Here is a 14125-nt window from a genome sequence, read left to right on the forward strand (position 1 = left end):
AAACCTGCTTTATCTCAGGTGGGTAGGCATGAAGAAACCAGTGGGCAGGCACAGGCAAAGATTTCCATCATGTAATAACAAAGAGCTCCTGATATGATCCAAAACAGGCCCTGTCAGTGCAGGATCACCTCCCTGGGGTGATCTAGAGCAGATGCACACCAGTGATCAGGCTCAAGTGTATGCCTTCTGCTGTAGCTTGGGAAGCCACTGAACCAGAAGTACAAACATGCAGAGCAGGCAGAATTTATTCAAAGTGATTAGAATGACTGATTTAGATCAGTGAGGAGGAAAATGTTGGATTTACTAATAGATTTATCTTCTTCTGCAATTGGATTTTTAGTCACATTCCCAAGGAGAGGTTGATTCTACTTAATTGGTAAGCAAAATGTATTCATTTTTAATTAACAACAACTTCTACTCTGAAATAAGCCTCTTGTTTTGCTATAAAGATAAGCATGTTGCAAGACCACACATTATGTAAGCAATTTTGTAGCTTAAGAAACAGATTTGTATTTTAAATCAGAACATTGTGAAGGGCTGTAGCTTTTTTTCATAGACAATTTATCCACTTTCATTAAAGATTTGTAGCAAAGTATTATCTAGCTACAGATACATTTAGTTATTTAGAAGTGTTAGTAGAGCTACTTACAAGCAACAAATCCAACGTTTTTGGTATCTGAATAAAGCTGGGTTACATATGTTGGGTAGTTGAAGAAAAAGAAAATTTAATCAAGCACTAACAAACCACCTTTATACTGACTGCAAAGCAAATGGTCTGCAGTGAAGAAAACACTCTGACTTTCTATGGCCATTTTGTCTTTCCAAATTGTAAACTGATAGCATTTTCTCAGCTACATTGAAAAAGACTTTTTGCTTTTCTAATTCCCTTTTTCCTCAAATAATGAGTGAACCTCGCTGGACTGCAATAGCTCCACAAACCAATATGAAGCAAATACTCTTTGTACTGCCAGAAGAATTAAGCTGGTTTCATGCTTGAAAGAATTCTGGGTCCACTCAGCTTAAAATCTTATGCAGCGACTTCTGCAGAAAGCACCTATTACATCATTTTCTATGAATGTTCAATTTGAAGATATTTTATTAGACTCTGTAAGCTTAGCTCTCCATAAAAACATAACTTCAAATGTTTCTTGTCAGTATATGTTTAGGAAATCTCTTCAACTTCTTTTAAACATTTTCCTTTTAACTCTTTGAAAATGCCAATATTTTTAATTTACTGTTAAATCAATGAGAGGCTCCCTTAGCTTGGATAAGAATTAGACAGTTTGACCCTATCCCTAGTTAACATTAAAAGAAATGCTGCCCAAATCATTATCTCTCCAGCTTGCACTAAAAATTGATTTCTGACATTTACTGAATCCAAGCTTTGTAATCCTGGGACAGGAACTGCAGTCCCAAACCAGACGCGCTGTCAGTAGAGGCTTGGCTCTTTCTGGATTGCTCAACGTTGTATCACAGAGAGGCCGTCAGCTCAGCTGTCTTGGACGCACAACAGAGGCAGAGGTCATCTCTCAAATAGCTGGGCGCAGGCATTAACACACACCTCCAAAATCCACCCAGAGCCAGACAAGCAGCGAGGGTGAGCTGTGCACTGGAGACAGACTATACCCTTTACACAAATCCCTGCTTAACAAGCAGAACACAGGCTTCTGCATTCTGCACCTGCTGTATTTTCCAAGGCAGAAAATAGGATGAATTAACCTGATTTCTCAAGGTTACTGTATTATGTCTTTCAAAAAAGGATGGGATAGCTCTCATGAAAGGTACAGACTTTTCCCATCCTTCAGCAAAATAAAGGTTGGGAAAATTAGATCTGTAACACCACCACCATTACTGCTGGGCCATAACTTCACTTGACAGAGAGTGGGCCAAATTCTCTACTGCAGTAACTCCCCTGACGTCAGTGGGGGAAGGTCAGCAGGAAATATGGCCCCAGCACTGAACACAATACAGGAACGCTATGTAATTTTCCACCCACCCTAAATTATCCCAGGGACATAAAACTGACTGTCCCCAAAGTTATTAAAACACTTATGGTGAGAAAACACTGATCCATACAAATAGTAGTGGCCAAGAGAAGCAAATATTGGTTAGTGCAGATTGGTTAGAGCAGGAAAAAAAATATTGGTTAAAGCAGGAAAAAAAAAAAGTAATCCAGAACCAGTTCTGTATCCAGCAAATATCATACATAGCAGCTAAGGACTACCCAGGAGACAGGACAGCCAGGGAAATGTTTAAACCACCCGCTAGTTCCATCTGCTGGATTTAGTTCAAAATCTCACCCTATCTAGATCTTCACAGCTACTTATGTTACTAGCAAATTGCTAAGAGGGTAAACAGAGCTTGTATACAGAGTTCTGTCCTCTCACAAGTGCATTTCAAAAGGAATTGGAAATGCTGTTTTATTTAAAGAGAGAGGAAGATTGCTAAAACAAGATGATAATCCCAAGATAAACTGCAATGGGTTTGTAGAGTGGCTGATGAAATGCTTAACCAGACCTGTGGTGAAGTTAAGAGTTTAAAGGAGTCCTGATTATTCACTCCTCAAATAGCCAGTCCTTCAGGTTACTACTTTAACTACATATTTATCTAAAATGCTGGGTTAGATTTGGGCTTTTTAAGAGGTCTATCAGCATATCTGCAATCAAAAAAAAAGAAAAAAAAAAGAACAAGGAGTTCCACCACCATTGGATAATTTCCCTCTACCTTTTCATAACAGATAATTCTCAAATTGTATCTGGTTGCTTTTAACTGATGTTGTAAGTAACTTCAACTTATTTGAAAGGACATGAACTTTGCACAGATGGCACAGAATGAACAAACCTCAGAGTTTTTACCACTCTCTGGACCAAGCTGAGTAGTCAAGTGACAGAATGAAATACTGGGGACTTACTTCATAGTTATCATATAGCACTTTTTAGCAAGGCTATTAAAAATATCCTAGTTGACAGGATGGATATTGTCACCACATAATGAAAGGGAGATCAAACTCAATACTATAAAATGCATCTTTAAAAGATATGTACACTTTCATGCCAGCCTCCACCCATTCTGTTTGCACAAGAGGAGAAGAGAATGCGGAACTCCTGCAGGCAGAAGTCCTGCAGATGATGAGGAGCCTGGCTCACATGCTGACACAGACATTACTCACTTCTTGTTTGCTGTCTGAAAGTGAACAGTCATTCTGGAATAATTCTTATCCTTCTGCTTCTCTCTGGTGGCAGAGGTAACAGTGAGGTCTCCAAAGAGGTCAATTAGCCACGTCAGACGGGCAATTCCACTGAAAGCTGGGAATCCTGATTTGTTTTCATCAAGGACACTACCTGGTGGAATAGAAACTCTTGAGGAACAGGAAATAGAATAATATCTTCTGCATAGGAAAGGATGAAGAAAGTGCAGTGTTGCAGGCTTAAAGATCAGGGTGTAGAAAGGTCAGTGGATGGACTGAGTAGGAAAGTCAATAAACACATTTAATGTCGAAATGGATCAGTTGACAAGCTGTGCCAGAGAGGGCTGCACAAAGTACATATACAACAAACCTTTCAGAACATGTTGAGGACAGAAAGGTGTATGTGAATTCAACAAGGGAATTATCCAGAACCAGTACCTGTGTCTCTACTCAGTTTATAGACAGTCCTGTGTGAAAGGACTGAATGAAGTCTGGCAGCACTGGTATCCCTGGGGAGCAAATCCAGATGAACTTTTGATTTCTTCAGAGCTACTGACCTGTGAAATGCAATGTTCCCTTCACCAGGTCTTTCCCAGCCACCTCTTTTTTCAGCTGCTTGTACTCTTCAGTAAGAAGTTCAATATGCTCCACATGGAGTACTTTACCTGCCATTGAAATAACAAAACAAGACAAAAACCCCCCCAAAAAAAATCAGGACAGATTAAATAAAAGTTTTCTGTGTGAATCAAAGTCATGTCTAATTCACTATCCACCCGTGGGAACTCACGCAGAAATATTCATGCATGGCTCACAAAGTGATGTCAGGAAGAAAATCAAACATGGAAACATGGGCCCTGAGATGAAGCATCAATTCGGGTTAAGGATTTTCAGGAGACAACAAATATAGAGACAGCAGGAACAGTAGCCACTACGTTTAACAGAAACTCTGTAATGAAAGCCAGCACCCAGCTAAGGCTGAAACTTGAGTCTTCAGAGTAACGGATGGATTAATTCTTGGCCTCTTTCCCTTCACATTTCCTTGTTCTGCATTTTTCCTCCCAGAGCAGTAGGAAAGAAAAAGAAAAGGGAAAAATAGCATAATGCTCAGACCCAGATTGGAACAATATGTTAAGGAATACCTCGCTCCAACTGCAATGAATTGGGCTACTTTGAAATAGAGGTTGTCCAATACAAGTTAAATGTGTCCTTCATTCAGTATGTGTTTTTCTGGAAGATTTCCAGGAGAATCATTGTAGGCTGCTGACAGTAACTGCTGCTGCTTCAAAAAAAGAGCCATAAATTCTGCTCAATGGGAAACCATTTGGTGAGCAACAAGGCAGTAACTGGTGTTGGTACAGGGAAACAGCAAAGCAGAAATCCTACACCTCCAGTGTTTCAGCACAAAAGTCACAAAGGAGATCTTTAAGAAGTAGTGGTATAAAAAGTGCAGCTTGTCCAAATGATTTGCACTCTGCTTCTGCCCAGCACTGCTCTTCCCCTTGCAGCCTCATTCATCCCCACTGGCCCCAGCTGACTGCCAGTTTCTGACCCTTTGCACCACTGGGATGGGACCACACACTTTCTGGAAATAAAGAGATTTTCCTTATAGACAAGCTGTCTTTCAGACAAGAATGCCTTGCTGGCCTACAGTAGCATGAGCAGCTGTGTGTGGCCAGCACATCACAAATGCTAGAAGCTGGGAGAGCTGTCTGTAGATTCATTTCCAGGCAGAGAGAGGACAGGGAATTGCACAAGTTCAATAGCTGCACTCATCAAGTGCTTTACTATCACAGTGACAGAAGTTTTCCTCTTTAACTGCATTCTAAGTGTCACAAATAGAGGCCAGAGTTTTTGTGAGGGCAAAGATATCTTACTCCTAGCAATGGCATTTGTGTGTTTGTTCCCCTGTTGGCACAAGTCTTAAATCCTAGACGGGCACATCTCTGAGACAGTCATACTCCCTTGCATGTGATGACTAAAAGTAGGCTGGAGACTTGCCTTTGAGTTAGTGCCTTTGGTGCTACCCAACAGGTGAAACTGCTTATGTGCTTGAGAACAAATGTGTTACCTTTCTGCTCAGCCATCTCCCAGAGCTCATGGGCTGCCTTAGCAGACAAAGCCATGGGGTACTCAACAAGGACATGTTTCCCAGCTTCTAAGAACATTCTGAAAGGGATAAAAGATCAGCCATTAAAAAGAATATTATTCTAATCCTCTCCGACCATGCAAGCTGCTTCTGATTCCCACAGGCAGCTTCACATGGAGACATGCACAATATGGAGTAACAGAAATAAATGGCAACTTTCCTAGGAACGATGGTGTGGTGCCTACATGACACACTTAAACAGCAGGGGAGTGGGGTTTTAATTCTTCTTTTGCCACAGAATTCCCTCACTCCCCTACATCAAGTTGCTAAAATCCTACAGTGTTGAGCACTGCAATTTCTGACTTACAGACACGCAAGCAGTTGGAGTGAGGCACTGGACTACCCTTCCACAATATAATCTGTGAGGAAAGGCTTTAAATCCTGTTTTAAGCTGCCTGTCCATCAAACACAGGCCTAGAGGTGCAGAAATGGAATTACTTGGGAAATTAATGCATCTTAAATCCTACTCTCTTCCAGGGCTTATTGGTGCTCTAGGGAACTCACTATCATTCACTTCAGGCTTCTACTCTGGTAATCTTTCCTCAGTGTTCATATCTTCTCCTGCAACAGCTTTACACAGCTCCTCTGTGCTTCCAAAATACAGGGGAAAGGGGGAAAAGAACAGGGGAAAACCCCCCAAAATACCTGATGGTTTCTTCATGGCTTTTGTTCTCTGTGCTGATGAAGGCTGCATGGATGTCTTTGTTTTTCAGAGCATCTTCCAGGCTAATTTGCTTAGCCTCATTAATATTGCCAAAACTTCTCCTGCACATTTAGCATAAATACAATCAGAGCATAACTGTCACAGTCCATTCTTCCCAAGCACAAGTTGCGTAGCAGTACTTAAAAATTGTTCCCATGGACCACTGTCTCACTGAGTTCAACCAGGGTATAACAACCAATTTTTTATCCAGGAAGAGCACGAGCACTTACAGACAAAAGTGGAATGGAGAAGAGAACCAAAAAAAAATGGACCAGTGTGCAGGTATCAGTCCAGAAACTGGCCTGCTATTGATCTGTCAAGTCCCTTTTGGTTCTGGTGAGTTGGTTTTGAATAAGCATTATTACCAAGGAATGACTTGAAAGAGGACAGTGCTCCTAAGGGAGAACTTCTCCCCACCATGCTCGACAATGTGGACAAAAGCACTCGAGATGGCAGGGATACACACAACTGCAAGTACAGACATGCAGGAGAGGGACAAAGCAGATGCTTGGCTGTGATGGCTCACCTTGAAACACACACAGCATGCCAGTGCTAAGGGGAAAGCTCTCTTGGGCAGTAAGCTGAGCACAGCTCCAGCTGAGAATGAAAAACACACAATCCCTCCAAAAGCCCTTTGCATTACTACTGACTAGAGCAGGCACCTTGACAGTGTTAGGACAGGTGACAGAGGGCAGGGAAGCAGGCTACAAGCAGGACTTGAAAGCAAAGACAGGTGGTGATTGTGTGTGATGGGGATGCAAGGAAGATTTCTGTGAATCATGCATTTTAACAGCATTGTTTCTCACAAAAAAACAGTGGTAGAAACCCTGTCTTCATTGCTCTTCAAGGTTACCTGCAGCACTGACAGAGGCATCAGAGAACCAAAAATGTATTTGGCAGGAAAATAAAATGGGTGACCTGATCAGTCCTTTCTGTCTCAAACAATGATGCACAATTTAGATATAGCTGGAAAAATACATTCACAACCTGAGATCCATTAAAGGTACTGCCTGTTTCAAACTTTTATGCTCCACTGTAATGGGTCAGACAGTCCAGCAGGAACGCTCAGAGGAAGGTCCACACTAAATTTCCACAGTTCCAAACTAGTGAGAAAAACTCTTGTTCTCTAAGAAGCATAAGAGGGATAAAAAGCAACCTTACTGCATGTAGCAAATCATGGCATTTTCTTCAGATAATTACAGGTTCAATACCTGGTTTAAAAAAAATACTAGAATTTTTTTATGAAGTTGGAGTATTGGGGGCATTGAAACATGTTTTTGCAAAAGAACTTTTTAAAACTCTGTAAAACTTACTTTTTTAACATTTCTAGAAGTGCCATGCAGACATGAGATCATTAATGCACTTATTGTCTGCACAACCTTAAATCTACAGGAAATTCCAGTCAGACAATTTCTTGTTATCACACAGATTCTACAGCAAAAATGTCTCTCAGTTTTTATTTTAGTAATTTCTGGAAGATCTCTCACTAGGGTAACCTATTTGTTCCCTCTTGCAAATCTTTCTTTGCTCACTTCTGAGCTGCCACTCAGAATGACAGGCATATTTGCACAAATTTTCCCTTCTTGGCTTGAAAAAGAAGAAAAAACATTGCAATATACATATTAGACATGGTAAGATGAAATTTCTAACCTGGATACAAATCCAATGAGTTTCAGGTGCTCAGAAGGGCTGGAAGGCATCGGATTCATCAAGTCTCGGATTCGTGCTAAGCCAGCAATTCCAACTCCAACCACCACTGTCCCAAACATTTTGCTAATCTGTCCAAAAGGAAAAAAAAAAGGCAACTTTTTTTTTTTCTTGTAACAGGGACAAGTGCAACTGGGAAGGAAGGTGTGAGAATGGATACTCTTGAACTCTGCTTTCATAGCACCGCACCTTATTCAGGTGTCAGCAACCAAATAACAGATGTGATGCTATAGGCTACTGAGCTCACTCATATCCCATTGAAATGGGATCCAGCCGTTCAGCCTGTCACAGGACTGGTCTTGAGATTTGTATTTAACAGCTATTAAATCACAGCTCCAGCAAAGTTCTTCCTTTCCATGAATAGAAGGCAGACTTCAAAAGTGAGACATTCTTCTATTTATATTGCCACTTCCAAGCTGGAAAGGAGCCAAAAGGTTCTGCAAACCCAGCAGAGCTTTATATAAACCCTGCTGACTTCCTGAGTGTCTGCAGCACGGTTCCACACACACAGTCCCAGTGCTCAGCAGCATGGCTGGAATACTTTGGGACAGGAAGCAGGGAGCATCTTTGCGTTCCCCACGTAACCACCAGCACAGCCTACAGTGCCAAGCTGTAACCAGCCACTGAATCTGATCCAGATGCTTGCTTGACATTTCCATGCCCAAAGAAAGCTCTGCCATCTCTTTAATGACAAGCAGGCATCTCTTTTAAGATTTATCTCTCCCAAATGCAATTGCTGACACAACTGCATGATATGGAGGGTGAGACAGGTATTGCACTCACTGACTGGGCTCTGGGCCTCTGGCAATAAATTCTTCTGTTGGTCTTATGATTTGCTGTTGATCTGCAGAAGCATTTGACAACTGATGAAACCTTTCTAACCTGCACTGTTCCAGCATCCTGAGGACTAGAAACACTTTGTAAATTAATTGAAGATTTACAGGAAAATGGCCTAAAATGAGTCAGGTCAGATCAGACCCTCTTCATTTTTTGTTCCTTCCATCTCGTGAAAGCATCCCTTCAATCTCTGTTTCTTGTTTCAGTCTTCCTGCCACTGCCAATCCCTTCACTTGAGTGAACTCTTTAGATTGTTTACACTCCTTGGCTGCAGCCCTTCACATCTTTCTGAGACTGAGATGGGTAAGTGGACAACCCCACTTAACTCCTCCTTGTGCCTCTTGTCTGACAGGATCACAGTGCAGCAAAAAGCCCTAAGGGACTGTTTTGGAAGTGCAAGAGGTTGACAGCTGCTGGCACAAAGGAAAAAAGATCCCCCCTCCAATCACATGCCATGTCTGTATTTTGTTTTCCTTTAAGCTCCTGCCTACGGTGCTGAATGCCACTCATTTTACATATGCCAAAAAGATATAAAGGTAAAACACAGAGCAGCATGTTTAGTGTAAGAAAATAAATTAGTGATACATCAAAGAGTTCTCTAGGGGAATTACAGTGACATTTTGTTACCAAGTATTTGAGGTATGGCATTATGACACTATTCACCAGGAAAGAGAAGTGTGTAGGGCTGAGGTGCAGGGGGAGGGGGGGTGTGGTAAAGGAGGACAATGTAAACACAAAACTCATTTTCAGTACCACCCACAGGCAGAGTCCTGGCCTGGCTCTCCATCACATTTGCTTTTCTCTGTGTCCAAAGAGAAAAAAGAGACAGACTTGCAGAATGACCTCAGCTGGAAGGAGCCCCAGAAGGTCACTCAGTTGCACTCAGCATGGCTCTCCATGCTGAGTTCTGACTGCCCCCATAGCTGGCAATCCTTTAACCTCCCATGCCCCTGCCACAGTGTTTGACCACTGTCACAGCAAGAACTTTTTTTAGTATTTTAAGGCTCCAAACAACCATGATCATTGAGACTTTTAAAAGGGCTTATGGTTGTTCATGTACTCTGAGTTAGATGCACAGGAGAAATACCAAGATACTCTCAAGAGGTCAAAACAACAAAAAAAGATTTTACTGGCAACTTTAGAAAATCAGACAAATTTGGCAAGTTTAGTGCAACATTCAATCAACAGATAACACTTTTTAAAGCATTAACTTGGCTCATTCAACCTTTAAACTCAAATACAGTTCAATTTCAAGTTACTCAAAAGTCCAAGAAGAGGGAATTAGAAGAGAGAGCAAGAAAGAAAGAAAATTAGAAAAGATATAGAAAAAACCAAACATAGCTACCAGCTCCTGGGTTCCAGCAGTGTACAGACACACATTCCAAGAGGCAGTACAGTCAAGACTGCCTTGTGTTAGGCCTTAAATACCCTTTGGCCTTCCTGGACCCTTCCCCCAGGTGGGACTTCTGGTCATTTGGCCACTCAGGAGCTGAGCTGGGGGCTCCAGAGGTGGGGTGGAGCATTGCCTGTGCTGTGCCAGGGATTGGCAGCCACTGCCAGGCTGGGATACAGGCTCTAGGGTGGGGGTGTACAGGGCAGGGCACTGCCCCTTCCTCCACCACATGTAGCCCATAACATCCCAAGACATCAATCTTTCCAGTCTCTCACAAGTCCAGCTTGAAAAGAGCTGATCAGGAGCTTACTTTAAGTTCAGAAATTCTCAAGGTTAGTGGAGTGTTAAGCTGTTAATATTTCCCCATTGCCTTCAGTGGGATTGGAAGTTGGAGTTGTTCACCAAACAAATTCCCCTGACCTTCCTACAGTCATGTTGTTTCCAAGAACTAGGTGGTTTTTTTGGTTTTTTTTTTTAGTGGTTTTTTTTTCTTTTTTTTGTTTGTTTTTTTGTTTTTGTGGGTTTTTTTGTTTGTTTTTGGTTTTTTTGGTTTGGTTTTTTTTTTTTGTTGGTGACCTGCTGACCTCTGCTTCAACAAAGTGGAGAAAGTGGGGGAGCTGACTACCTTCTTCAGGGAACAAGGGAACAAAGAATGTCTCTCTGCAGAGGCTCAGGTAGCTGAACATTAATATTTTTGCCTCTCCTTTGAAAAAAGAATTTCCTAGTTTCTTCTGATCTCCTCAAAATGAACATTTAAGAGAAGCAAGATGATTTCAACCTAAGAACAAAACCTGTAACTGTGCAGTCTGTTGCCACAGCAACCAGCCATTTGGTCCAGGTCAAGGGTTCAGTGGCTAATATACCAAAAGAAACAGCCATTAAATGTATGTTCTGGAACCTTTGCTTACACACGTAGCTAACAGAAAAACTGCTGTGTTTGCATCCCTGCTGAGGCTTTTTATTACCCTTATTTTGCTCACACACCAAAATCTGCAGCTGCTCAGGGAGAAAAGTAAATTAGGTGTTTTTCAGAACTGTTACAAACCAGGTAAGAGAAGAATAGAGAATTCTCATCTGAGAGCCCAGATGAGTATATAAGAGTTTACTTCTTTCAAACCTTTACAAGAGGATAACAGCCACAATAATCTTTTAAGTACAAAAATGATGAAGTAGGAAACCCAAATCACAAACTGCTCTGCATTCCTTTCACACTTTTTCTTAAAATCAGTGAGTTAAAGCTTTAATAAAAAAGATTCCAGAGGCATTTTCAAGGCTTTTCAGGAACTTTGGTTCCTGTCATACTGAAAAAAAAGTCATATTGTAAGTAATGCAACAGTATCCAAAAGCATTTTCTCCACCCTTTCCTAATTGGCTGTGTGAAAACAAAGAGAGCTAATGAGAAGTTTAGGAGATGTCTTTCATGCTCACATGCTGTTTCTAAGGAATGCCTCTCACATCACAGCAGCACCCACCCTGGCTGGGTTGCAGGCAGCCCTGCCAGGCTCACCACAGGTCCCCTCTGAACCGGGACAAGTGGAATGGTGCCTGCCACTGACTGCTAGAAGCTCTTCCCCACTGACAGCCAGCACAAGTGGCTCCTCTTACCAAGGCAGATGAGCCCTGCATGACACACAAAAAGAGCTGAGAAAAGCAAAGTTGAAGAGGATAATTTATTCTACACCAATATATCATCGTACCATTGCCCCCTCTGCTCTTGAGCTTTCTGTGCTTCTGCTTCGTATTTCCTGCATTAGCAATTAACAAAAAAACAAAAAAAAAAAAAAAACAAAAAGAAAACCAAAAAACCCCAAAACTGACCCAAATATTCTTGCAAAATTTCACAGCAAAACAGAATATTCAGCAGCAAAACAAACAATGGAGTAAGTCCAAAGAAATCCATCAACCAGCACCAGTGTTCCTCCCCAGTGCAATGACAAGTGGGACCCAACATCTCAAAACTGCAAACACTCACTGAGATAAGCCTGGGGGAAGTGAGGCTTACCTCTGTTTTGTGCAACATCACTAAGGCCATGCAAAGTAGTGCAGAAGCAAGCTAAAAGGCAGAACTTAGGAATTATCTCCCCTTCAAGAAAATTTCTCATGGCATGTCTAGACGTTACAGAATGAGTACAAGCACCTTCTCCCATGATATATAAAGAATTTCAGTAAGCCTCCTGCATACTCCCTGCAGTTTACAAACTCTTGTTCCCACAAATATGAATGAGTGACTCACATCAGAAATCAAAATATTTTATAGTTAATGTCACAGGTAATAGCATAACACTATGCAGGAGGCTTTCCTGAAGCAATCTCAGCCTGGTGTTTTAAAGTGTACTGCTTCAAGTACCACATGCATCTTAAAAGTAGCAGAAACCTCACAGATAAGTATTTAATCTGAAAATACTGCTGCCAAGGACCACCAGGGACCACCAAAGAGACCCCAGGACAAAAGAACATGTATCCAAAGGGGAGGGAAAATATATTAATGATTTCTGGGAAATTATTATCATATGTATGTTTATTCTGGGAAAAATCAACGAATATATATGTAAAATATTGTATATAAACAGGACCTCTTCTGTATTCAGCATGCCTGATTCTTGGAGGAGATATCCCCTCGTGCATCTGGCCAAATAAAGAATGGCAGCTTCATGATGCTACACTGGCATGAAGAAGTTTTTATTTTTACTGATTTTTGGTAACAGACTGAGGAAGTTTTCCAGAGCTCCCTTCAGATGAATTTATTGTTTAGACATCATACAAAATATTTTCTCTCTTACTGCAGCAGAGCCCTGAGATGAGGGTCACAGAACCTCCCTCAACAGAAGTTTACAGGGAAATACCAGATTGACCACAGCAGTCACAGTAAAATCATCAAGATGAAAATTTGAGATTTCTCTCAGCTCTACATTTCTGATTTCAAATACCCAGAGACCTGGCAGATGCTGTATCTCAGGGTGCTGGTACATGCTACAACCTGTGGTACATGTACCTGCTGTACATGCTACACCACATCTTGCTCTCATTGTCTACCCTTAGCATGAAACATCTGCCCAGAGCATAGAAAGCAGAAGCTGAACAGAGTGGATTGTGTTAGTGTTGTTAATGTTTCCTTTCACCAAGGAAACACTCACAAATACTCAAATTTAGCAGCTTATTCAAAAGCATAAATACCTTTTTTTTCTGCAGGAAACCAGTTACACACTTTAACTTCTGTATATGCTGAAGTACCTTCTAGAAGGAGACACTGCAAAGGTTCCCAGTTGAAGATCTTAAATAAAAAGGCAAAAAAATTATTGTTTGAATTTAGTTAGCATGATGGATTATTTTTGCTCTGCTTTTACTGCAACCTAGAGGGAAAAGTAAAGTCTTCTTCAAGAAAAAGACAGCCAGAAAGGTAACCCCCAAGGCTCTTGACCCCTTCTCTTCAAACCATTAATAGAACATAAAATGAGAATCAGAAATTTTCTCAAAAATCGGCCAGGACCATTTACAGTCTCCACATTTCAGAGGAAAACTGCAGCACCTGGAAATAACAGAGCAACCATGTAGATTTTCCTTGAGAGCTGTTTGCTACGGACTTAACTATCTACCCTTGCCAGCACCTCCTCATCTCTCCCACCCATGTCTCTGGCTATCACAACCCAGCCAAAGCCTTCTGACAGGCACACCAGCTCTGCTGAGTGAGTTAGAACTTCAAGACATCAATGCTCACAGAGCTTGCCAGCAGAAAACCATCTCTCATCCTAACTGGCACCACTGTACTTTGGAAACAGCCAGAGGGGACTTTTCTTCCTGGCTTTTAAATGCCCCTTGAACAATACACCTGCATTGTTTTACATTTATATGCAGGTTCACCGATTAAATTATGTTTTTCCAGCTGACTGCCAAAGTTGAAGTTGATATAGTTACATTGATATATGGACAGATGCTGTGTTAAGCTGCCAAACAAGCACCTTTACTCTATTCAGCAGATGGCTGATAATAAAGAACTGCAGTTGTAACAGATATGCTGTCTCCAGCATTAATACCTCAGCAGGATGAAAACCTTTATTTAAACACAGTTCTGCTAACCCCAGAGTGTGCAGTGATACTGACACCCATCACATTGCTGCTTTCCAGAGCCTGCAGCTCCATATTTGAAGCAAAACC

At 41.4% G+C, this 14125-nt stretch overlaps 1 protein-coding gene across 2 annotated transcripts in view; it reads right to left on the reverse strand.

Annotated features, from left to right (window-relative positions):
* BLVRA (biliverdin reductase A) overlaps positions 1–14125 on the reverse strand; it is a 29576-nt gene that overhangs the window by 4855 nt on the left and 10596 nt on the right. The window contains exons 2-7 of one of the 2 annotated variants that reach the window (XM_054650292.2): positions 13148–13244; positions 7687–7814; positions 5979–6098; positions 5256–5353; positions 3745–3852; positions 3170–3341 (exon numbers count right to left, since the gene is read on the reverse strand). In XM_054650292.2, the coding sequence (XP_054506267.1) occupies positions 3170–3341; positions 3745–3852; positions 5256–5353; positions 5979–6098; positions 7687–7805 (617 nt within the window). In that variant the 5' untranslated portion in view covers positions 7806–7814; positions 13148–13244. The remainder of the gene's footprint in view (positions 1–3169; positions 3342–3744; positions 3853–5255; positions 5354–5978; positions 6099–7686; positions 7815–13147; positions 13245–14125) is intronic. The other variant, XM_054650299.2, reaches the window with a different exon arrangement.

Source organism: Agelaius phoeniceus, chromosome 1 (genome assembly GCF_051311805.1).
Source record: "Agelaius phoeniceus isolate bAgePho1 chromosome 1, bAgePho1.hap1, whole genome shotgun sequence".
Lineage (NCBI taxonomy): Eukaryota > Metazoa > Chordata > Aves > Passeriformes > Icteridae > Agelaius > Agelaius phoeniceus.